The 25,830-nt window shown below is 41.6% G+C and overlaps 3 protein-coding genes across 6 annotated transcripts in view; 1 reads left to right on the forward strand and 2 right to left on the reverse strand.

The window, feature by feature from the left end:
* Nucleotides 1-48: 48 nt before the first annotated feature.
* LOC144520500 (uncharacterized) lies at nt 49-5,259 on the reverse strand. 2 transcript variants are annotated; one of them, XM_078254242.1, is made up of 2 exons: nt 5,073-5,259; nt 49-4,619 (listed from the first exon to the last, which is right to left on the reverse strand). In XM_078254242.1, exon 2 carries the CDS (start codon nt 4,595-4,597, stop codon nt 3,002-3,004), a length of 1,596 nt encoding a protein of 531 aa, XP_078110368.1. In that variant the 5' UTR covers nt 4,598-4,619; nt 5,073-5,259; the 3' UTR covers nt 49-3,001. The 2 variants fall into 2 exon arrangements, with proteins under 2 accessions (XP_078110368.1, XP_078110369.1); XM_078254243.1 differs by having other exon boundaries at nt 49-4,622.
* Nucleotides 5,260-6,186: 927 nt separating this feature from the next.
* Nucleotides 6,187-23,620, reverse strand: tbc1d22b (TBC1 domain family, member 22B). Of its 3 annotated transcripts, none has more exons than XM_078254253.1 (13): nt 23,531-23,620; nt 18,698-18,878; nt 18,441-18,609; nt 17,020-17,187; nt 16,036-16,106; nt 15,617-15,745; nt 14,599-14,664; nt 13,510-13,624; nt 11,561-11,667; nt 11,393-11,468; nt 11,034-11,161; nt 10,514-10,609; nt 6,187-9,272 (listed from the first exon to the last, which is right to left on the reverse strand). In XM_078254253.1, exons 1-13 carry the CDS (start codon nt 23,584-23,586, stop codon nt 9,144-9,146), a joined length of 1,491 nt encoding a protein of 496 aa, XP_078110379.1. In that variant the 5' UTR covers nt 23,587-23,620; the 3' UTR covers nt 6,187-9,143. The 3 variants fall into 3 exon arrangements, with proteins under 3 accessions (XP_078110379.1, XP_078110377.1, XP_078110376.1); XM_078254251.1 differs by having other exon boundaries at nt 11,561-11,664; nt 18,441-18,612; XM_078254250.1 differs by having other exon boundaries at nt 18,441-18,612.
* A 138-nt stretch (nt 23,621-23,758) lies between these two features.
* The window catches only part of myt1b (myelin transcription factor 1b), a 126,106-nt gene continuing 124,034 nt past the window's right edge, over nt 23,759-25,830 (forward strand). Inside the window, exon 1 of the mRNA XM_078254245.1 lies at nt 23,759-23,834. The gene's annotated coding sequence lies outside the window, so the exon portion shown is untranslated. The remainder of the gene's footprint in view (nt 23,835-25,830) is intronic.

Genomic DNA, 25,830 nt, shown 5'->3' on the forward strand with positions numbered 1-25,830 from the left:
AAGTGACCGTACTCACAAACTCAGTATACAGAACCCAGACAAAACATCTCATGAGAATTGTTTTAATTCTGTTTTCTAAAGAGCCATAAACTAATTTACAAAAGACCTTCAAAACATATTAAATCATTTTATACATTTTCACAGTAGAACTTTGAAAACAGTAGCTGAAAACCTTTAAGAAAAACAGCAACAACCTTAATGTGGATCCTTGTTCATTCACCAAAGCGCACTTATTAAGCATCGCAGACATACTGAAGGGCTGCCGTCAGTCTATCGTTTTGCATAGCTAGGTAACATCACCAAATACATGCCGGCTAAAAAGCCAGGCCGTAATGAAGGGCTATGTATTCGGTAGAACTACCCATGACAGCCATTCAAAGTTTCTTCACCCAGTAGTAGGGCTGGGTATCGCCAATGATTTCCTGAATCAATTTCATTTGATTTGATTCAATATCGCTTGGATGTGAAAAAAAGATTCTCAAAGAACTAATAATGTAAATTGTACAAGGAACTCTCTTACTTGGTGCATTATTAAAAATATGAATGTTGTCTTTTTTCCCTTGCCAAAATGTTGCCCGACTTTGGAGCGTTATTTAGCATGACATTATTTTATTGAATTACATTACAATTACAATATGACACCAATAGCTTCAGTCTAGCTTGAAAACAGAGCCTCCTGAAAAATCTCTCAGGATTTCATGAATCGATATTGGATCATTCAAATGAAAATTTGATTTTTTTTAAAAAACCCAGCCCTACTGTACAGTAGAGTATATCAATAACTATCACGTGTCAGAACCTCAAAACAGCAAATAAGAATGCTCAAAACATGATAACATTTTATACTTTGTGACTTCTTTCACACATTGGGACAGCACTTGCAAATAGGTGACCAGTCAAATGATCAAATCACTACATTTCCATAGAGTGCCCTAAGCAGTGCTACAAATTCAATGCAAATACCCGGGTCAAACACACAACGGTGACAATCCAGCAAGTGACACACCAGAGTTTCCACCAATCTACTTATTTATGACTAATTATTGCCAAAATTGTAAGAAGAATAACTAAAATCAAGTAAAAAAGACATTTCTGACCTTACTTAGCTAAAGCACTCCAGATGTCTGGTGTAAAAATAGACTCTAATAAACAAGATATCTGTGGCAGTGCTTTGGCTAGAACGTACCATGGTTGTGCAGAGGGTCTCGTTTCCCCCCCCCAAAAAAAAACACCTTAAGGCCAAGATGACCTCAGTCCCATTGTAAGTTTATGGGCTAAGTGCATTTTAGCTTCAAAATGTTTTAGGGAAACAAGGTCGTGATCTGTACCAAACCGTGGCGTCAGTGAGAGTAAAATAGAGTGGATATGACAAACTCTTTTAAAGAAGCAAACTTCCAGGCTGCTACAGGTTTCAATGTATTTCATTAAGCGATCAAAATCGACCTGCAGACTGGCTGGTCACAGGTAATCCATCACAGTGAACCTGTTGGCTTTAGGTTTAGTCAAAGTTCTGTTATCTTTAGGTGTGACAAAGCTGGAATTGATTACGAATTTGAAAAATTCATTATTGGTGCACATGAGTGCTTATGGGGGGGGGAAACTCACATGGTCCTCTTTGCGATGCCCACGTTTGCGTTTCAGTTTTGTTTGATTTCACAACACAGCTCGTCTATGCAGCGCTGCGAGCGACTCAGATCTGAAATGGTGGCTCGTCCCATAAAAACATGACATGATCAGTTTTCAAAAGTATAACATGCGGTCATAACGTTAAAAGTTAACTCATCACTGTAATGGATCTCACACAAATTGATCTACATGCTGTACTGAGAAAGAAACAAGTGGTTGCCTGGAACATTCAAAAATAAACGTTTGGCAGTAAAGTCTATGTGATTCATAGCAAAAACTAGGGCTGAGCATTTAATCAAATTTTAATTGCAATTATGATTTTGGCTCCTAACGATCACAAAAACAATGTAGTTGAGAAAAAAAAAATGGTTTCGCACATTACGTTTTGCAAGTAAACTTATTTTGTTTTGTGTTACGAACGGAGAATAAAAAAAAAAATCAAACAGGAAAAGTATTAGGGGAAATTTCACAGTTCAAGTTGTTTTAACTGTTGATTCAACTGTTTTAAAGTGCTCATATTATGCTCATTTTCAGGTTCATAATTGTATTTAGAGGTTATATCAGAATAGGTTTACATGGTTTAATTTTCAAAAAACACCATATATTTGTTGTAATGCACATTGCTGCAGCTCCTCTTTTCACCCTGTGTGTTGAGCTCTCCGTTTTAGCTACAGAGTGAGACATCTCACTTCTGTTCCATCTTTGTTGGGAGTCGCACATGCTCAGTAGCTAGGTAAGGACTACTAGCCAGTCAGAAGCAGAGTATGAGGGGGTGCCCTGACAGTACCTAGGTAAGGACTACATGCCATGCTAGCAGCTAGGCGAGCATTATAACGTGTTACAAAGTGACCACGTTCGTCTCTGAAGTAAAGACTGGACTACAACAGAGCTGTTTGGAGCAGTTTGTGAACAGTGTTTTCTGTTGGAGATGGTGAGTCCCTTCGGGATGGACTTTGGGCTTTTTCACTTTGTAAACCTATTACATGCACAAAAAAAGATATAACACAATAAAGCAAAGGGAAAAAGCCAACAAGCATAATATAAGCACTTTAAAGTTCAATAAATGTAACATCCTACCAAAGGCAATGAGTAATCGTGTTAAATAATCACGATTTCAATATTGACCAAAACAATCGGGATTATGATTTCCCCCCCCTCCTGCCCATAATCGAGCAGCCCTAGTAAAAACATGCAAAAATCCTGCTATGGTACTTTAACAATTTATTCCTTGATATGTTGGTTATAAAAACAAGGTGTTCTGAATACTCAATGAACTGGTTGATCATCATACGAGAATTTCATTCATAAATCACTCTCCGCTCTCTAACCCTTGAAGGCAAAAAGGCAAATTGCTGATAACATTCAAAACTGGACCTCAGGCTTTGCTGGCCTGATGTGCGTAGCCCTCAGTGACGCTGTCCTCCTCCACACGGACTCGCAGATGCTTCTGACAGTGTTCTAGGAAAGTATCCAGTGCTGAGAAACCCTGCTGGCAAGGCACACAGTGGTACAGCCTCTGCCTCTTTGAGCCGGGCCATTTACAGGTGTCCATCTCGTTTACGCACACACTGCACTGTCTCCTCTTCACGGACGACTGGTGGAGCTCCACATGCTCCCTTAGCTGCGACTGCAGAGAGAAAACCTCTGCACAGGAGGGGCACGGGAACTCCCTCTCCTGTTCGTCCTCCTCCTCCTTCACTTCAGGCACTTCATTGCATCTCTCTTGATCCGTAACCTTGTTCTTTAATCTGGCCGTTTTCCTGGGCCTCCCTCGACCAGCCTTAACAGTCTTGTTTTCTGCTGTGCTGGGTTTTACTTCATTTGGTCTATTTTCTGAGAACTCAGACTCTTTGGTGGTACATCCTTCAGGCTGGCTTTTGTTTTTGATTGCGTTGAAGCTTGAGGCTGTGTGCTGTTTGTAATGTGCCCGAAGTGACAAATGATGGACGAAGACTTTGCCGCAGACCTGACATGGATACGCGCCTCCTTTTCTGCGCTTGATGGTGACTGGCCGTGGCCGTGGTTCTCTCCTGGTGTTTTTCTCTCTGCTGTGCTTCTCTTTTCTGTGCACGTACAGCATCGAGGTGCTCCCGAAGACCATGTCGCAAGAGCGACAGGCCAGAGGCTTTTTTTTGGATTTTGTCATTTTAATTACATTTACGTTCACCTTGGTACTCCCACCTTTGCTCTCTTCTCCACCCGCACCTTCACCTTTGGTCTTTTGTCCCTGTGTAGCCATCAGCCGCTCCTCTGAGTGGTTCGTTTGTTTATGGCGTTGCAGTCCAGCCTCCGTGCGGAACGTTTTCGAACAGAATTGGCACACACTTACAGCTCTGCTGCTGGGCCCTGGGGTGTCTGAAGAATCAGAACAGGTCGAGTCTCCCTCAGAAACTGGTGGAGAGTCATCTGGAAGGCTACCGGCATCAACTATATCAGATGGGAATGGCGGTTCACTACAACCAGCTTGCTGATGGTGTAGCAGAGCCTGCTTTTGGCTGAAGCCTCTCCCACACAGGGCACATGCGTAAGAGCTACTGAGGTGAGGCTGGCGGTGAGGTGACTTGTCCTGCAACCTGCCAGGATCTGAGGTTAGATTGCACGCAGGGCACGGAGAACGCGGCTGTGTCTCTCCATGACAAAGTTCACACGGGGAAGAATCGTGATTGCACTTATGTAGCTGTAAGGACGAGCGCAGGGAAAACTCCTGCCCACAATAGAGACACTGGTGAGGCTTGGGTAATGCGTGTTTTAGTTCCTGGTGCTCCAACAGATCTGTCGCATATGGGAAGCTCTTACCACATTCTTGGCAAGCGTAGGGCAAGTGGGCTGGCTGCTGCCTCTTGTTTGGTGTGTGCGGTTTTGTGTCAGCCCGTGCAATGAAGTTGGCTAGCCTGGACAGTGTGTCTCCTGCTGTCCTCGAGCGGCTGAACGACTCCTGGGCCCGTGTGGTGCTCCAGCTGACGCCATCCATCCTCTTTCACCAAGCTTCTCTTCTGCTTTGGAGGAGACAGAAGTTTGGGTCATTAGCTTCGGAAATCACACAAATACAAGAGGCAAAATAAAAGGCTAAAGGCATTTAGCAGTGTTTAAAAAATGAATAAAATGTATGCCTGCCAGTGATGTGCAGTCACCAGCCAACGTCAGTCAAGTTTTGGTAACGTTAGGGAAAGGGGAAGCGTGCCTTCTTGTTAGCTTGTTCCTCTTTCTTGCTAACGTTATCGATAATAGGTAGCTATGTTTCATTTCACAGCAATAAAAAAAGACTCAGTTAAACAATAACTGCACAGCTAGAGGTCTATTTAGTCAGAAGTCAACGCTGACGTGACAGTACGGTTACTAACGTTACAGCACAACCAGAGGCTAGCTTCGTGTTTGCTAACGTTAGCTCGTTGCTAGCTGCACTAAATATGTTATAAATGCAGTTTCTGTTAGGCAAAACAACTGACCTTAGCACTCAGACAGAAGCGGTGCGACGGGTGTATATCCCACTGGTTAAATTCAGACGGTTTGTCGAGTTAACATTTGGTTTCGTTCCAACAAACAACACTGACATGGCTGCAAAAGTGAAACCGAAGTTTATGCGAGTACCAACCATGTATGTATTATGAGGGTACCAACACGTAACGTTACTTCTCGGAGCTGTCAGCATCACTTCCGGAACGCAAATTTACGAATCCTACTACGGTCACGCCAAGACCCGCCCTATGAAGCAGCTCGATTGGTTGGGGTTAGGAATGAGTGGTTAAGGTTAGGATAGCCGATTGGTCAGGGGATAGGACCTATACAAATGGGGTTACGTTACCTTGCGTAAGCATGGACGCCTGGCCAATAAATACTATTGAAGGGCGGGTCTTGGCGTGGCCGTAGTAGGATTCGTAAATTTACTTCCTGCACGTCCACACCAAAACACCTTTTGAGCTTTTGCGTTACCAATTTCTTGCTATCAAAAGTATAGTTAATTTGTTTGGACGGGTCTTACATAACCTTTAATAAATGAAAACTATAATTAACAATAATAAAAACGACTATAAAAACGATCATGTCTGACCCAAACAAATAACTGATGAACAAAATGATTAGTTGTCAACTATTAAATTAATTGCCAACTATTTTGATAATTGACAAAATTCCAGCTTCTTAAATTTGAATATTTTCGAGTTTATTTACTCCTCTGTGACAGTAAACTGAATCTCTTTGAGTTGTCGACAAAACAAGACATTTCAGGACGTCACCTTGAGCTTTGGAAAACACTGATTGACATTTTTCACCATTTTCTGACATTTTATAGACCAAACAACTGACCGATTCATTGAGAAAATAATCAACAGATTAATCGACAATGAAAATAATCATAGTTGCGACCCTATAAATAACCCCCACCACAACACACACACACACACACACACACACAAATGCCAACATGAAGAACAACCTAAACAAAAAGTGAATATACAGCAGGTTTAATTATTTAATATTTCTTCCTTTCAGCAGCACTTTAAAACATTGTATTGGCCCAATAAAGATTTGCCATATTATTTTTCTAAACAGCATAAACACCTCTGAAACAAATCGACACGTTTTTATTTTGTCAGCCTTTAGTTATCAACATCATATTTTGAGGACATAATAACCTTTAGATAAAAACAGCATGAAGTGAACAATCATGTTGATGCACCTGAATGAAAACATTTAAACTAATTTAAGGCTAAAAGGCATACATTCAACAATAACGCTCACAAAAAAAACATTTGAAATGTTTTAGATGGGTAAAACAAGGTTGATGAACACAAGATGCTGCTTAACGAAGCAAAAACTGTCAATGAATAAACCATAAACAAGTATTATGAAGTCATTTTTTACAAAAAAATAAAAATGATCTATTTCACAGACTTAATTTAAGTTCCATGGCATCTATCTTCAGAAGCACGTCACTGAATGTAACGTCATAAAGTAACTTAGACCTTAGAGGCTATGGTTGAATTGCCTCATTTCAGAAGGGCTGAATAATTCCTGAATATGAATTAGGATTTATGCTAACCATGAAATATGTTTCTCTATTCAATTGTTTTTTCTAATCTACAATCACCAGATTAACAGACAGGAATCTAGTGCACAGTAACTCCTGATTTTAATCTTTGCTACAGCTTTGCAAAGCATTTGCAGAATGATTCAAAATGACCAAAAACTAAAAATCAAAAACACTTCTTATAGGAGGGAAATCAAAGTATCAAAGGCTAATGATTGTCATATCTTTCAAACATACATTGTGGTATACTTATCACTGGTAATGAAGGTAGATGAGTAACACACATATTCACCCTCCCCACCCTCCAAATAGTCACAGATACAAGAGCAGCCTAACCTGAACCTTAGAGAAATATAAAATACAAGCGTTAATGATAACAGAGCATGTATCCATGTTACACTTTAAAAGACAGGAGAACATTACAAATGCTCATAACAAAGGCATCGATTCGTCATACATTGTGAGCTGCACTGTGTCCACAGGACTGTCTCAAGTAGGATGGTGTGAATAAATGTCCTTCATTACAAGGCATTTCCTCCATTTAAAAAAATGTATCTTCAATGCATATGCAATTTTTATTTTACAGTAACCACAGGTAAATCGAATTAGACACTTCATAGATTATTATATACGATCGTTTGCTCTCATCGTTATGCATAAAGAAAGGTGTTTAAAACGTTTAAAATCAACAGTCTCAGGCCAAAACAGACCAGTTGTTGCAGATCTCATTTTGTGCCAGTGTTACTAATGTATGTGCCACTTAGCCTGGAAATCCACACCCAGATCTGAAAGATTAAGGGTCTGGCACTGAGTAATGAAAATGGCCCAACTCGAGGGGTGACACCAAGCATGCATTTGGAAATCTCACTGCATGCAAATGGATAACACTACAACCAATCACTGCAATACACGGGGTGACGTATCCAGAGCCCCATACACTTAGCTACCAGCGGAGCTAACTGGTAGATTAAACTCTTAGCTACCAGCGGAGCTAACTGGTAGATTAAACTCTTAGCTACCAGCGGAGCTAACTGGTAGATTAAACTCTTGCCGTATCCGGTCGGTAAAACAGCAAAAACGTCCTTCTTGCAAAGAAATGATTTGAGCGCCGTCTTCTGTTCCAGTTTTAGAAAAAAAGCCAAGTCTAACTCGTTCATTGTAGCGGCCAAAGCCGTTTCAAACAACTGGTGTTCATCCGTAGCCATCTTGCAATGTTTACTAATGACTTTGAGGTCGCAGCGCTGTCGTCATCTGTTTAGCTCGCCTCTGGCCCGCCTATATGAGATACACCGACGTGATTGGTGCAGCTCGGCTACAAGGGCATAGTTAATGAGCATCGTTACTGAATGCCAGAGTGACTCGCTGAGCAAATTCAAACTGTGCTCTCGCGAGAACTCTGGATTTCCAGGGTAATGTGCCACGATCTCTAACTAAAATTGTATTTTAACTTTCAAAAATATAATAAAATGTAGATTTAGCTAAGTGAGTTCCAAAATAAAATAAAGCCTATTTCAGCTGACATACTGTATGATCAAGGAATTTCAAAGCTACATTAACCATTGTTCCTGGTCTGTTTCGGAGGCAGTGCAGTTCAAATTTGACCACTGTTGATATATATCATACCCAAGAGCCTCATAGTGATTCAAAATGCTGATTTCTAATGACCAAGGCTAACTGATACCAAATCAGTTTCTCCACTTTTAACCCAAAACACAACCTGAAATAAAACACTGTATCTAATATTTGCTACTCTTAGGTCTAATATCCAATACAATGTGAAATACCAGTACTGGCAACCAATTAAACTGACTCATTGAAGTGCGAAATAAGTACCTATAAGTTGATTGTACAGTGCAAATTTGGTAGCCCTGAACCAGAACATAATTCTACTCATTAGGGGGGGGCATATTATTTATAACAGCTTGACAGTGTTGGACTAAATATGTTTCAAAAGAGAAAATAAAAGTATTGTAGTTGCCTGGTTTACATTTAAGATTGTTCCCTTGTTAAACAACTACCAAAACATATCTTCAAAAAAATAGAATCTGTAGATGCCATCTTTTCACCGAAATGATTATCACAAACATCATCCCTTTTATATTACAGCGTGCTCTTCTGAGTGTACATTTCAGTTGAGAGACAATTAATGTTGCATGACCAAAAACTGTATAAGTAAACCAAGGTGGCACAGCTATAGCTATTCATACCGTAACAGTCCATCGATACAGTGCAGTACATCGACTGCTAATAGTCTTGAGTTCACTGAGCTCTATGGGTGCACCATAAACCTTAAATCCAATGTGACATTCACTGGACTTCATTTTCACAGGAAAAGTTTTCGTCGGTCTCTTCCAGGTTACCTCAAAGACAACACTTGACGTCTGGAGTATCTCAGACACTGTGGGTCCTTCCAGTCACAGTCTGGGTGGATTTCAGAGCGGAGTGTGTGCTGTGCTGTGCTGTGCTTGCGGCGGGCGAGGCAGCCTCGGACCTATCTCTTGTAGTGGCTGGGTGCGTCTGCGAACATGTACTTCAGTCTATACGCTTCAGCCAGGAGGAGACCCACTTCCTCGTTACCCCAATGGATTGTAGGAAGGTTCTGCAGTAGCATAAGAAGGCCCTGAAGAGCAAGAGAAATTTACTTCTAGACACTGACACTCTTTTGGAAGGCAGAGGTTAATAACAGAGTACATATAGCATTTCACAAATATATACAGTGTGTGGATTAGTATGTAAAACCTACCGTATGTCTGAGACAGTGACATCCCGTGTGCACTCATACACATACATGACACTTACTACTAACTTATACTACAACCTGCATGGAAGCAAATAAAAGGCCGTAATCACTACTGAATACTTCATCTTGCAATTTAAATACCTCAGAATTTATAAAATAATTGACTTTGATAACCATCTATCTACATTTAGGGCTGCACCGAATAATAATTTATTGTCTCAATTAATCATGCATGTCAGAAAACTGACAACAATGGCCATCAAAATGTCCTAAAGCACAAGGGGATGTCTTCAAATCGTCTTATTTTGTCCAACCAACAGTCTAAAACTCATGAATAATCATTACTATCACACAAGACAATGCTAACATGCTGATGTTTAGCAGGTTAAATGTTTACCATATTCACCATCTTAGATTAGTATGTTGGCATGCTAACATCATTAGCACTAAGTATAGCTGAGGCTGATGGGAATGTCATAACTTGCGCAGGTATTTGCTCATTAAAGGAATACGCCACCGTTTGTTGAAATAGGGTTATTCACCGTCTCTTCTATATTAATATATGTGGGCAAACGCATTTTTGTCTCAGTGCATGCATTGTCTTAGTCCGGCAGCACCGCCGTTAGCTTAGCTTAGCATAGTGAAAGGAATCCTTTGTTGCCGGATAGCATGTCATGAGTAAAAGTGAGCCAACAAAAAAACAACAACAACCTAATAGGTTGTTTTGTTGCTAATTAATTAATTAATTAATTAATTAATTAATTAATTAATTAATGCTATATAAATATGCCCTCATGCGCCCACCTATATAAATATAGAGGAGACGGTAAATAACCCTATTTCAACAAACGGTGGCATATTCCTTTAAAGCAAAGTGTTGGACAAACAAAATTTTTGACCTAATGATAAAGGTTAAGGGATCACCACAAGTTATTGCAATTCTACGGGACTGACATTGTCATGACATATGCAGTTGCTTTTAATATTAAAATGATCACATCCTTTCTCTTTGCTTTCATAAACCTTGTCTTGTTACCGTCTGTTGGCACTTCGATCCATATTTAATGGTTGTTTTCTTAGTTAAATGTGGACGACTACAAAGACGACAGATAGATTGGTACCTGAAAGTCAACCATGGAGAGGATTTCTTTGCGCCACTCGATGAGGAAAGCAGAACAGACGTACAGGTGGAAGTGGGAGAAACCCTCCGCTTCAGCCTGTAGAAATGAAGCAAGGACAATCGACACTTGGGCCCAGTCAACAGAACAAATACTTTTTAATGGGCCATACTTGCGGCGGTGTGAATTCTAAAGGCTATAAGGCTACAGTTTCTGCTGCTGATGTACTGGGTTACGTTCTATTCTGAGGCTTTGGCTGCATGTAGTGTGCTCTCTCTCTCTCTCCCCCTCCCTTTCATGTAAATCTAAAGCTGTACTATCAAATTAAAAGGCCACAAAATAATCTTAAAAAAAACATACATTTTTAACCCTTAACCTATTTAAAATGTTGTGGTCTACTTAGTATTGACATCATATTGTAACAACAAAATAAATCAGTCAAATGAATAATGAAACTTATATTTTTGAAGCTGTGATAAAGCTGAAAAATCAACAATCTAAAGCAGTTAGCAACATGCTCTACCTGGTAGGTGTCCCAGAGACGAATAGTGCAACGAAGCGGCAGCTCCCTCATCAGCAGATTGTTCATCCATCGGAAAGCAAACTGCAGATACTCCACCTCATACCTCTTAAAATGATTGTGAATGTCCTCTGAAGGCAGACGCACACACAAAGAAACGCACACAAACACAGATGTTCAAATTGTGGGTTTCCTGCTAATATTTCAGAATCAGATGCGCAGCCTTCTATCACTTTCTACATGTGTGAGCTCAAACAAGCCCAAAAAGAGGAATGAGCAGAGCACGTGTCAGTGCAAAGTACATGCAACCTAAAGCTTAATGTGACACACAAAACTCTTTAAACTGGCAGGAGTTCACTCACCGTCTATCCTGCTGACCAGCTCCTCTAAAGCTTTCACTTTATTCTGGATTCCAGGCTGAGCAAAGGTGTAGTTGTCCTGAAATTATAAAGTTTACAGTAAATTGGCACATTTACACCTTAAAAAGAGTGTTTATGGAGATGTGTGTGTGTGTGTGTGTGTGAGCTCACCTGTATTCCATCCAGCAGCTTGCTCATGCACCAGAAGCTGTCAGCTTCGATGTTTCTCCGGGTGTCCAGGGGCAGCGCTGCCACTTCAAAGTTCTCCACATCTTCTGCTGGAACAAAGAACACTGAATGGAACAGAAATGGGCTGACTCACACAGATAACTCTTACTAACGGGTCCTGGGCTGCTTCCCAAGTATCTTATTTGATATCTCATCTCCTCGCTTGAACCAGAAGTCGTTCTGGCTCTCCTTCGTGAAGGCCGTCTTAAAGCTCTTATTCCAGCCGCGCAGCTTAAAAGCCATTGCTAACTCCGCCCATACAGCTGTCGAATTCACGTGAGGCTCCAGGCTCGATTTCCTCTCTCCTCGCATTATTTCCTCACGTCTCTCCCATGCTTCCTCGGTGGGAGGGACTGAGAAGCCAGGAAGGGAAGCAAGTGAAGGAACCGTGGATGCAATTTAAGGACCTGGGACGTACCCCTAGACTCCTGAATGCTGCCCTCTACTGAGGTTGACTGAAAAAAATGTCAAGGACCTTGGACGTGGTAACAACTAGGGCTGCCCCTAAAAGTCGATAAGTCCAATCATCAGTGGAGAAAGACCCAGAGTCGACTCGCATTTTGTCAGTTGAAGCGCTACACTTTGTGTACAATGAACACTAAAAAAAAACAGAGCCATGAGCAACAGCATGCCAGGCTGAAAACTTTACAACCAGTCAGACACGTGGAGGTCAGTGTGGGATGGCTGCTCCGCAGGTGAGCTGAACTGACACTAACTGGGCAGGGGAGTGAATCTTGTATTTGTAAGTAAGGTGTATTGAAGAACATACATCAGTAATTATGTTGAGTGTGAAAGTCCTGATTCGGGGACAGCTCTAAGTACAACATTGTAGAGCTGGGAGATTTGGAGAAAATCAGATCTCACGATATTCTTGACCAAATACCTCGATGGCGAAATTGCGACGATATTGTAGGAAATATTTTCACGAGACATTTTAAAGAAAATTTTTGGGGCATTTTAGGCCTTTATTTATAAAGGACAGCTGAAGACATGAAAGAGGAGAGAGAGGGGGAATGACATGCAGCAAAGGGCCGCAGGTCAGAGTCGAACGTGCGGCCACTGTGTCGAGGAGTAAACCTCTATATATGGGTGCCTGCTCTACCAGGTGAGCTACCCAGGCGCCCTTCACAAGACATTTTAGATAAATAATCATCAATAATGTGTGTAGAGCCACATATTGTATGTTGTTTATGGTCTCATTTTTGTTGTTTGTTGATTATTGTGTTGTGCACTTATATTGTAGGAGGAGGGCGTTTTCATTGCTGTTTGAGCGGAAGTGATAACATATTTTTTTGCGTCACCTGTTCACCTGTTGGTTTTTTGGGCTTTGACAGAGAGGGGGTGAGCCTGGGAGTGAACACTTTCTGTTGACCGCTGCACTAACGCACTTATTTCGACTCACACAGTTACTTTACATTTAGTAACTGCAGTGCTAGTTATATTTTACGTGTGGAGGAATAAATCATTGCAATGCAATCTCGAGCGCGTCACAGTGTGTATCAGTGTTAAGTCCCTCGCGGCAGCACTTTGTTGGACTGCTTACAGCCGCAACAATGTGGATACATAAAAGTGGTTAAAGACAAATAATAGAGCAGCTAGAACAGTCTGGTATGTTCAAAAACCGACATCACTTTACTGTAACGCAGCTTTTAAAACCAGGACAAGACAACAGTTACGTTATATTACGATATTACCACATCCAAAATCTAAGATGCTAGTTAGTCTCATATCACGATATCGATATAATATTGATATATTGCCCAGTCCTACAACATTGTAAAATATAGGTACGCAAAACAGACAAAAAAGTGTGTAAACCAGAAACAAAGGCATGAGTCATTCTGGTCCAGTGGGAATATAACGGGGCTCTATGCAGGACACCAGTAACTTACTGACAAACTCAGAGAGGAAGACGACAAAGAAGGGTGTGACCAGATCATTGATTCCCTGGACATAACCGCTGGCTGGGTGACGGATGGCCCAGATGAAGAGAATACGCTCAAACACCTGAGGAAAGAAGGAAAACAACAAAATGTGCAGTGTGATGTAACATGTGGGGCTGGGCATAGTGGGCAAAATGGTGGAAACCAATGTCTCGTCATTAACATTTACTGCGTACGCTAATAAATAAAACTGATATTCAATGCATTGAAAAATATTCAAAACATGACAAGACAAAACATCATTTTGGCGCGCCTGGTTAGCTCACCTGGTAGCGCAGGCGCCCATATATAGAGGCCTACTCCTCGACGCAGTGGCCGCGGGTTTGACTCCGACCTGCGGCCCTTTGCTGCAGGCATGTCATTCCTCTCTCTCCCCTTTCATGTCTAAGCTGTCCTATACAAATAAAGGCCTAAAATGCCCCGGTAAATATATACACAAAGAGTTTTCAAAATCACCACATTTGAGGAACAAGCCATGCTGAGTGAACTTCCTTTTTACAGCAAAGATCCTCCTTTATGTAGTAATCTGATGCAGGTTCAGTTCCTCAGTGGCTGGCAAATACTCCGTCACAGTTACAGCCCAATATCATTCACAGGGTCATGAGTTATCTACGGCAGTGGAGATGCCAGTAAAGGGTCTAAAGGGTCTCCAATCTCATTTGTCTCTACTTGACATGAGGTAAAGCGAGGTCACGAGTTTTAAATGAGTCCTGAGGCCCTGTATCACGCTTCATTTTTTTTTTTTTAAGATAATTTTTTGGGAATTTTCAGCCTTTATTTTGATAGGACAGCTGAAGACATGAAGGGGGAGAGAGAGGGGGGAAATGACATGCAGCAAAGGGTCGCTGCGTCGACGAGTAAACCTCTATATATGGGCGCCCACTCTACCAACTGAGTTATCCGGGCGCCCTCACGCTTCATTTTCAATATATAGTCTTATAGTCTGGTTCTCTTTAGGTTACCGGGCTTTATTCAGCCTAACATCTGTGATGCTAGATAACAGATATCAGAAAGCTTGTCATACAGTTCAGATCTTACCTCTTGTACTACGGGCTGCTGGAACAAGGGAATCAGAGGGTTGGTTCTTGGAATATCGATGTGGATCTGATAGGAAGAAACATGATGGAGATGTTACTCAGGATCATCACAGCAGATTCCATGTTTGTGTTTACCGATTAGTTTCACCTATCAGTAATAAGAATGTTGGGTCTCTGTATATTATAGCGTGGTCTTGCCCTGCTCTGATCTGTAAAGTGTCCTGAGATAACTTCTGTTATGATTTGACATACATACAATTGAATAGTTGAACAGTCTAATGGCTTTTCTCCTTTTTGTTACCTTTAACTGTAGTATTTTCATTTCAAAATGTATTATACAGGAAAGGATTAAAAAAGTAACATTAAGTTACAGTTTAAACGGGCCTGACTCAGTTTAAAAACTGGTTTCCAGCAGGTTCCTGTTCTGCAGAGACATGGAACACAGTTACGGCACATGAAGACAGAAACACATGTACAGGACATTAGCATGGGCTAGACAGACACAGACAACTAAAAACAACAAAACAGACTGGACAATACATGAACAATCAGTGAGTGCAAATGTAACTGTTGAGAAGGAACTGTTTGTATACCTTTTTGAAATATGTGATGGATGGTAGTGTTCTGATGTGATGGGGAATGTCATTCCAAATGTTGGTGTATGTATGAAAAAAGGATTTCTGACCATAGTTGTTTTTGTATGGGGGGACTGGAATGAATGCCTGTGAGACTGACCTAGTGAGGCGTACTGGTTTCATATTGTTTGTCGGAAGAAGTGCAGCAAGTGTTGGTACAGTGCTATTTTGAATCTGAAAATAAAATGGCTGTTTATGTAGTTCTGGTAAGTCAGGGCGTTTGAGCGTGTGAGTGCAATGCAATGGTGAGACCACTTTGGAAGATTACTGTGGATCTTGAGAGCTCGACTGTATAGTCGTGCTATTGGTTCAGTAATTTCCTTAGTGGTAAGAGACCAGATTGGAAGACAGTAGGACATTGTTGAAAACACAATTGCATATTACCTGTCTGTATGTGTCTTTATAGTGCTCGTCTGTCCTGGAGTGGTAATACTGCTCTATGAAGCCAAAGTATTCGTCCCGCTTCCTTTTTAGCACCAGCTCTCTGCGCTCCTTGTTGGCCGGCAAGTAGCCCTGTCAGAGAGCAAGGAGAGGAGAGAAAAATACAGAAGAGAAAGTGCCAGTTTCATAAGAACAGAACTGGCCCGCCATTTGAGATAAGAGAAAAAAAGTAGATAAGGTTGCCTGGAAGCATAAGGCGTTTGACAATTTTCTAAAAAGGAATGCAACTGGCTGCACAAAAACATTTTTTTTTAACTTGGACTCTCTGACAGATCTTTTGAGACCGAATGTTGTGCAACAAGCCAAGAAATAGGTCAGAACATAGATAGTGATACTGCAAAACTGACAGTCATGAGACTTACAGAGAGAAGTCTCCATGTGATTGGCCGGACTTCTCTTGGTATGCCCGACCAGCTGTGCTTCCGGAGTTCCTCTGTAAGAGTACAGAGCGAGATATAACCCATATAATCAACAGTCTATAGAAAACCACAGTAGAGATCAACAAACAGAGACAGGCAGCTAATGCAGTAGCTTCAGTGAAGTGTAAGCTACATTCAGACCAAAAAAAGCAATCTGGCGATTTTCCGCAGGGTTGTGCAGTGGTGGGAGAGTCACTTAAACGGCTTATTTGTCTGACGTACTGTTGTGTTCTTTAACCCCCCCCCCCCAATGTTAAGTGAGTGTTGTACTTTGAGAGCAAAGATTAACCGGAGTCAAATTCCTTGTTTGTTTGCACAAACCTGGCCAATAAAGCGGATTCTGATTCAGATTCTGATGTTGCACAGTGGACTTTATATTTCACAATTACTGTTTTCCATCAGATCGTTTTTAGATCTTGACGTGCCCGACCGCACTTGAAGGCAGCTTCATTTCATGGAGACAGAAAAAAAAGAAAAGAGACAAGCGAGACAGATCGACTGTGCTTTGTTGTTTGGCAAACATTCAGCTGTTACACAAACTCCTGGGCAGTTCAGCGCTTGTGTTTCACGTTTTAAAACTTTCTTGTGGCAGCGATAGAGGCAGTGATGTTTCCCGTTTCCTGTTCGGAATTCGTACACCGCCTCAAAACACACTGACTGTCAAGTCTGATCTCTGGTTACAAGATTGGCTAGCGCAGCAACATGGGGTTGCGTTTCTCCAAAAGTTGAGTTGGCCCTCAACTTTTCAGCGACCCCCTCAGCGACCCCCCGCCGAAGCCTAAACGCACTACCGTACAGTCGCTCCAGAAAAACGTGATTATGCGATCGCATAATTCAATGCATAATCAGCCAAAGTCTGTATTTCAAATACGCTGCACTTCAAATCACTCTGTCTCTACACGATGAAAGTGTGTGTTGCTCTCCTACCTAGGTCAGTGTTGGGGCTAGCCAGCAGCTGCTTGAATTTATCCAGTCGGCTCTTCTCCCGCACCGTCATGGGCGGTGCCCCAGACGCGTTCTGGTCTGACATGCGTGCCACCAGTGGGATGATGGGACGAACTGGGAGAGACTGCTGCTTCTGCAGTGTGGAGCGAACTGTAGAGGGTCACACAAGAAAAATGAGAAAATATAATAAAAGTCATAAAAACTTTGAGTAGACTTCAGACTGTTTTATGGAATCAATAAGGAGCCCACAACAGTAAAACCCCTGCAAATGAGACATAATGTACATCCCAAAAAGGTGTATATTGTATTATCTTTTCCATTACTCCTCTCAATCTAGACATTTCATTTCCCGTTTTGTTGCCACCTTTATTACCATTCGGAGGTGGTTTAGGCCACATGTGACCACATTCTTTTAACAGTGTGTAAGGGTATGTGTCCTGGGCCACATCAAGGACCACCTTCTCAACTGTGAGCGGAACTGTTTTTATTATACGGTCGGTGATGTGTCTCATTTTTTGTTCCAGTGCTACCTTCTCTTATATCCCTGGCTCTCTGGACCTCCGTGCCCCGCGGTTGCCTATTTTTGTTGTTAAGAGCATTTAGAGAAACATTTTCAGGACAGAAAAATGTTGTGCCAGGCCCATTCCAAAGGCCTGATATAATCTGCCTAGCCCAATCTGCAGTGTTAGGTCTCCCCTAGTCTGGATCAACTGAAGTACATTTCTGGGATAATTGCCTGACATCACGCACCAGACGTCCCTCACCTTCCGCTCTCTGTGCGTTGCCGTTCTCAATCTCTGTTCGCGTTCGGGAAACAACAACAAACTTCGAGCTAGCAAGCTACACGCTGAAAAAGTTTTGAAGAAAAATCCAGATTGTGCAACAAGGCAGGCCTGCTTGGTTCTTTCGGGGAACGATTGTAAAGATTTACAAAGAATATGTTTACGGCATTTACTCTCTAACTGGGACGTTTGGGGACTGATTGGTGGGATTGCTGTGGACAAAGTACACCCAGCGATTCACTGGTAAGAGAAAATTATGTTTAACATATATCCATCTTATTTAAATAGCTCATGTTAATGTATTGTGTAAACAGTTAACTTCATTTAATATTGTATGTGGTGTTCCTTCTCGAGACTATTTTGCAGAGCCACCATCGCTGTACCCGGAGCTTAGCTCCGCCCAAGACGATTGTGATTGGTTTGAAGAAATGCACCCAGAGCGTTTTTTTTCTCCTATCCCAGAATGTATGTGTGGTGTAGCAGTGCTGTGGAGACAGGGCTGGCAATGCGAGACTAGGTCCGCCCGACAAAGTCTGTAATTAGCTTCACTATGAATCACCTCATAAGCTGCTCAGTTGCTTTTAATGCCAAATGTACTTCTGCAGCATATTACCCACATACCTGAGGATGTGTTGAGATAGGCGTCACTGCTAGACTTGACAACCTTGCCATTGACATGCTCGCACTCTGCGTCCTCTTCCTGCCCATCCTGGAGGTTTTCAGCTTCTGTCCTGGGAGGTGCCAGTCTGTGTGACACCCCGGTTTCTGTGTCAACAGCCTGGTTCTGCTGCTGCTGAGTGCAAACACATCAGAACATCTTCTCTCATTTCACACCAATGCCCAGTCGCTCAGGGACAAAAATGATGTCTTGTAGTTACCTGGTTCTGTGTGGACGTAGAGTGGAGGCCTGATGAAGTTTCGGCGGGGGTCCTGAGGAAATCCTCGTCCTCCTCTTCGTCGATGTCCCAAGCATCATTGGTGCTGCGGGCGAACTCATGGAAGCTAGAGGCCTTTTTAGACTTGAGATTGTTGAACTGAGGCTTTGTGTCTTTGGGATACCTGCGGATGGACAGATCGAGAGATCGAACAGACAGAAAATGAGAAAAAAAGACGGAAAATAAAGAATTTAATGGTCTCACTTATGTACGATACAGGTACGTAATATACACAGAAATGTAGGATATGTTATCGCCAAAAGGAACAAACAAAAAAAACTAAACTGCAAATCCAACAAAAAAGGGCAATAGCACACTGAAAGTCAGTCAAATACATTGAACAATGTAAATAATTTTGGGTAAAACTTTGGGTCACACTGGTACAGTACTGGCGCATGCAATCCATACATGTTCAAGTACTTGAAGCATGGAACAATGTGCTGCAAAACAAGGTTGAAAATGGGAGACACAAATAACACGCACACAATTAAAACGCATCCATGCAGTCCAGTTGTTTACATGACGCCATGCAGTCCAGTTGTGTTTAGCACTTACGTGCGTCGCAAACGTGGGTCGAGAGGTGGATGCTGTGCTCCATAAACTGGTTGTACACTGTAGAAGGTGACATGTGAAATGCTGTCACCTCTGTGCAGAAAAACACGTAACTTCCCAGGCTTTGACCTAGCTAATGCCAATAGTCAGCAAATCTACTCATCAATTAAGATATAGAGGAAAGTTAGCAGACACACGTGCTGTCCTCGTATATGTAGCTCTTTGTAAACATATTTTCCTTGTTTCCTAGTCGCAGTAAGTTGCTCAATCCCTTTAAAATCAGTTCACTTATTGAACACAATGAACAATGAGGGATCAGAGAGGAGCACCATAATGCACCATAGCTGAAAATCCACTTTGGCCCATGCACTAGGTTGAATATGACTGTCATACACACTGTGCCCAGTATTATTACAAGCAAACAAGGTGAATAGTGTTTACATTACATTACATGTCATTTAGCTGATGCTTTTATCCAAAGTGACTTACAATTGCTACATATGTCAGAGGTTGCACGCCTCTGGAGCAACTAGGGGTTAAGTGTCTTGTGCCCGATCTCCCACACCAAAGACGTGTCATACCCACTGCGCCATCACCACCCACGTTCACATTAGGGCTGGGTATCGCCACAGACCACACCACAGACTGTATGGGTTGTAGCTGCTGCGGTAGTGGGCCAATCACACGTTGCATTAAATTGAAGAACCCTTACGGTTAGGCCTGCACGATAAATCGTTATAAAATCACGATCTTGATTCACCCGTTCGCGATTTAATTTTTCAAATGACTTTTTTTTTTAAATTCATTTATTTAAAGCATTTGACATTGACATGTTCAAGGAGTTCAGATAGAGCCTGTATCAGGGCCATATTTAGTTCAATGTGTTACATGTCACTATTTTTGGCCTACTGTAGTTAAATGGCCAGTATGTACTTTATTTTCTTTATTCACTGAAGCCTCTATGTTTACTGGCTCGTGGGGATGCGCAATGTGCTATAGGTGCCAAAACAAATATCTATGTTTGAGAAAAAAATCGTGGCAGAGAATCGTGATATCAATTCTATGCTAAAAAATCATGATACATATTTTCCCCCCGAATCGTGCAGGCCTACTTACGGTGATTGGCGTCAAAACCGTACAAATAGTCATTTTCTTTCAAAATCCCGGTACAAAAAAGGATCGAAAGCAGGAATGCTTTTACTGGAGAAGTTTTCATACTACTTGGTCATTTAACCCATTTTTGCTCTTTGGGAAGTAGGCCTATAAGTCATTCGTGAACTTTCTCCAGCTGGTTCAGTGATCTTCACGGCTTCCTTCCGGGATGATGGTGTTTCCTTGAGTTCTGCCTCCAGAGATCTTCTCCTACTACTCCAATACTACTTGGTACTGGGTAGTTTCAGTCAATACCTTAAAAAGGTATGGAGAACTCAAAATTTCTCATTTAATAAGATATAAAAATGTGTGAAGACATTTTTACTTTCTCAATACCACAATAACTTAGACACCTGATGGCATGGCCTGCCTGCTTGAAATTAAATCTGTTCAGATGTTAGTGCAATGCTTGCTAATGCAAGAGTGCTACTGCCTTGACTTTTTGCAGACAAAAGCGGACCACGTGAGCAGAGGATAAGGTGAGTGGTTCTGTAGGTGATCACACTATGCATAAGTATACTTTAGCCTGTGTGATGGTGGCTGAAAGACTTGCACTTATGGGTGAAGGCACTCCTTGGTGGTTTGGTGGTGGTTTCCTGGTGGGAAAATGATGATATCTTAAGAATGGACAAGGTGTGGAAATATCAGCTTTTAACAGAAGATCCCTGAGATTGATAGACCGCTTAAAGACCCGTTTTGGGTTTGATATTGATTGATGAGACCTAAATGTCTGATTTGTGTGTTTGCTGCTATGCCAAGTCCTTAATCTAAGCATGCTTTGATTTTACACTCTGATACTCTGGCAGCCCTCCACCTATGTGTGTGTGGGTGTGTGTGTGTGTGTGTGTGTGTGTGTGTGTGTGTGTGTGTGTGTGTGTGTGTGTGTGTGTGTCTTTTTGCATTTTTTTATTGCTGTCTTATCTAGTTTCCTATTGGCACTGTTATAAGAACAATTTAAAATAAAGTATTAAAAAAAGAAAGACCAGTTTTGGGATGTGTCTCTCTGATGTGCCAATGTTCTTGGAGGATTTTGCAAAGATGGATTAAAAACCCAGTGGGGAGTATTTTGTGAATCACAGAACCAGCAAATTCAGCCTCACATTCTGCCTTACATTTATTACATACAGTTCCTCCCTTTCATCTATTGACCCTAACCCTGTCTTATTTAGATTCATTGTGCTGTTTGTAGCTTGTACTGAACAGAACGAGGGGACAGCTTGCGCAGCCCCTGTGTTCTTCACCACCCTGTGGTGGGCATTATGTTCACCGGATGTGAGGATTTTATTTCTCAGCTCAGCTTCTTTCCTCTCTGGCAACCCAAAGCAGACAAAGTCAACAATTTAAAAAAAACAAAACAAAAAAAACCCTGACACTGTGAAAAAAGTAACATGAAGAACAAAATCTGAAGATTGTCATTGAAAAAAACATCAGAATGCTACAAAAATAAAAATGTTTGTTTTTATAACTGTATAAATCTAATATGACGGTTTATCTGAAATGCCATCTCTGTGTGGCAGAAACTTCACTTATAAGAGCTTCATTCAAAGTAGCTCAGAGGCCTTTGGGTGCATATCACAAAGCAATAAATACTAGTTGTATGTGGACTCTGACAAACTGTGTGGCTTCTCACGCCTGAGGTTAAACGATGTCAACCTATTCATGTCATTTGCATGAATAAACTGACAGTACAAGCCTGGTGGCTGAGAACTGGGCCTGCTGATTATCTGGCAGTGCCAGAGTCTCTTGTTTATCAGCCTACGACTTGTCTTATCAGTAGTGGCTCAAGGACAGGCACTAAGACTAGCTGCTTGCTTTCCTGTTCAAACATGTGTTTGTGTTTTCAGCCTGCCACCCACCACAGTTTGAGAGAGATCAGTGTGTGTGACAAAGACAGCAACGCCCTCCCCTTAGAGATCCTCTCTTCTCAGATTTTCCAAACACACCGCGCTCCACCCTCTCTGCCTGGCTGTGGCATGAAGCCAGGACAGGACAAGCACTCAGAGTCTTCATAGTCATAAAGATACACAGGCCAATACAGATATATGAACACATTAGTATGTATACGTCAGGCCTTATCAATGAAGTCTGATACGTTTTCATTTTCCATAAGTGTGCAGGGTGAGGAAAATCAAATAAAGGAATACTTAGAGGTCCTCAGTGCCCATTATAACCCATTACCATGCTGCCTATTAAGCAAGCTATACAGGCTAGGACTAACCTAGTGCTGTGGCCTAACTTAAAAACAATGGTCCACATGATTCCTCCCACTTCAGGAACATAATACTATTTTTTTCCATAACACATCATAAAGTCTCTACTTGTTAGGCTAATAAGAGTTCAAACTATGACCCGGCAAATCAGTTTTTGTGGGTGAGCAATTGGTTTGCTCATCTTAGTCATGAATAAAACTTGAACAAAAAAAGGATGTATTTAATTTAACTTCTTCCCTTATGACTCATCTAAAAAACCACTAACAGATTACAAAATAAGAGATCTGAGATTACAGCAGTGAACCTCATCAAGGCAGACAGTGCGGTCTCCTTCACTGCCTCTACTATCTCTCTCAAGTGAGAGTGTCACCACCTCTTAGCACAGACTGAGAGAAACATATGGCGGGCGATGCACGGACAGCGCCAGCTGACAGCTCCACTCTGAACGTTAGAAACCGCAGAGAAGAAAGAGATGGAGGTCTGTCTATCTCAGCTGGAGGCTATTATAAAGCTACACGCTCAAACCAGACAGTGGAAAGGGTTGAAAAGTCCTCAAGTGAATGAATTGAAACCTACTATTACAATATGGTCAACTAATGACTATTCATGAGGTACTTACAGTGACTTCTAATACGTTTGGGTCAGCTGAAGAGCTCGGTTTTAAGCTAGTATTCCTATATTTACTTTATTATAAATTGATTCAAGCTACAATAGGTTATTACATCATATAACCTATATGTTTATGTACTGACTGTTGATGGTATTTTCAACAATATATAACAGCATCCGTCTGAAATGCACTAAAGGAGTCCTGTAGTCCAGCTTCGTTTAGTAACGTTTAAAGAGAGTGACAATAACCCACCTTCCGGGAACCTTTGCGTTTCTCCTCCAAAAATTGATCCTGTTCTCGGTGGCCATACTCGGATAACACAACCCCCTTCAGACCGACACCGAGACCGGCTCCTCGCGCGAACAAATCATATGGAAACAGTTTCCGCGTTTTACTGGCGACAACTCAGCCCCCTTCGGCTTCTTCTGGCCTGCCTCTTCATACGTTTAAACGAGCGGTAGATAGTAATATTTAGCTTTCATATGCGATGATGTCTGATAAGGCGCACTGGAAGCCGCCATCTTGGAGTACACAGACCGAAGCGTGTGATTCGTGGGTGAGTCGAACAGGTGCAGTGTAAGTGTCCAATAGGATGAGATAGTGGAGTGACGGTTAGGGATGCTCGCTGATAGACACAAAGGACATGAGGGAGACGCTTGAAACTTCATGGTGGTAGGAAAAAGTCTATTGTTGTTCTGAAAGAGGCTCTTTCAGAACAACAATACAATACACTTTTCCAACAACGAGCCTGCTGTTCAAAGTCAAAGTCGTCGTTGGGACATGTTGACACCTGCATGGTGTTATGTTTCGGTTTGAACAGTCATGTGGTGAAATGGGATGAGTTCAAACTCCTGTGTTTGCAACCGTCGACCCTCTCGAGAGAGGTGATACATCAAAACTACTTGTTTCTGAAAATAATTGTTAGCTGGAGAGACCTACCTTTTTTTGTTGTGAATAGAGCACTTTTCAGCCCAAAGTGCTTTCAAAAGGTGAGGGAATTCAAAACATAAGCAATAATTGGGACAGTTGAGGTAATGTTAGGCATTTCTATGGTTAGGCCTAAATAATGGAGAAAGGCTAGGCCTAACGCCTGCACACTGTTAATGTTGACAACATAATATTCTTATCGGGTCACAAACTGTAGGCTAGAGAACAAAAATCTGACCAGATAGATACAATAGACTATTTGATAAATATTATACTTATAGAATCGGACGGGTCATAGATTTCTTTAACACCTAACCTCTTGTCTAGCTGACCTCTGAACTTAACTGGAGGGGGCAAGTGGAAAAAAAACACTTTACTAAAGAGAAAAAAGTCACAATCATCTATCACATTAACTGGAGAAATCCAGACATCCACCAGGCTAATTAGTTTTTTAAGCCGAAACCACTAAAATGTTCTGTCATACCATTCCTAAGGTATAAGCTGTTTTTTTTTATGAGTGGTCAAGGACAGAAAGTGCAGTTTAGTAATCCGTCTCCCTGCCAAATTATTGTGTTCAATGGAATTTTTCTCTTTTTTACCCAGCCATAAAAAAAACAATGACATTTCAAAGCTGTAATTGCAGTACCGTGAAACCGTGATATTTTGCTGAAGGTTATCATTCCGTCATAATCGTATAGCCAGAACCTCACTGCACACCACACACTGTGGCTTTGGGCAGTCTGCATCGCCAGTCCAAGTGAAGCCCAGACCCAAATAAGTTTCATCATATTTCCTTTGTTTTCTTCCAGTCTGATGCCCACTCTCATTGCCTCTTTTCCCTATTACCTGGATGATGAACATATGTCGTTGATTTGCCTGTGCTCTCCGGTCCCGGTCCTTCCGGCCCAGCACATCTCTCTGTTTCTCTCGCCTTCGATTCCTCAGTCTCTCTCTTTCTCATTCCTCTTTCATGACTTATAACTTTACATGTCCTACCTGACAGATTTTAGCCAGTTGTGCATATTTGCGTAAATAAACTATTTCAGCTAGTATGCCTACATAAGTATCTTTAAAGCTAGTAATGTTATGCTACACGTACGTTATGTAAAGACAGGCTGACTGGCAGGAATTAAAATGCAAGTTTTTAATTTAAAATGTATAAAGTTTTCAATTTTAGGTTTTTATTTCATGAAAAATCACACTAAAAAGTACTATTTGTTTCTGAAAACTATTTGTTTTCCTCTCACGCACCCCCTAGAGCCACCTCAAGTACCCCAAGGGGTGCGCGCACCACACTTTGGGAATCGTTGCCCTAGAGCAGAGATCTTCAACAGGGGGTCCGAGACCCCTAGGGGGTCCTCAGAGTTAATGCAGGGGGGCTGCCAAATTATATAAAAAATATATATTTTTAAAAGTTTCTTGTTTCAAAAATTCAAAAAAGGCTGAAAATATACATTAATATGAATGCAACATTTTAATAGCAAATATAAATTGGCCTATTTGTGAAAACAAATGGTAGCCATACAGTTAAGCTTAAGGAGTGACTGTGCCTCCCGGACGTATGTTTAACATTAAAACATGATGCATAAATAATATCCATTTCTTTTCATCCACTCTGCCCAGTT

The sequence above is a fragment of the Sander vitreus genome, chromosome 7, assembly GCF_031162955.1.
Source record: "Sander vitreus isolate 19-12246 chromosome 7, sanVit1, whole genome shotgun sequence".
NCBI lineage: Eukaryota > Metazoa > Chordata > Actinopteri > Perciformes > Percidae > Sander > Sander vitreus.

Coding starts and splice junctions, on each gene's coding strand:
- LOC144520500 (XM_078254242.1), bottom strand. CDS start 4,597: ATGGATGGCGTCAGCTGGAGCACCACACGGGCCCAGGAGTCGTTCAGC.
- tbc1d22b (XM_078254250.1), bottom strand. CDS start 23,586: ATGGCCACCGAGAACAGGATCAATTTTTGGAGGAGAAACGCAAAGGTT. Junction 10,610..11,033: donor GTCTCTGGGACACCTACCAG/GTAGAGCATGTT, acceptor TCATTTCTACAG/GCTGAAGCGGAGGGTTTCTC. Junction 9,273..10,513: donor TCTCCATGGTTGACTTTCAG/GTACCAATCTAT, acceptor CTTGCTCTTCAG/GGCCTTCTTATGCTACTGCA.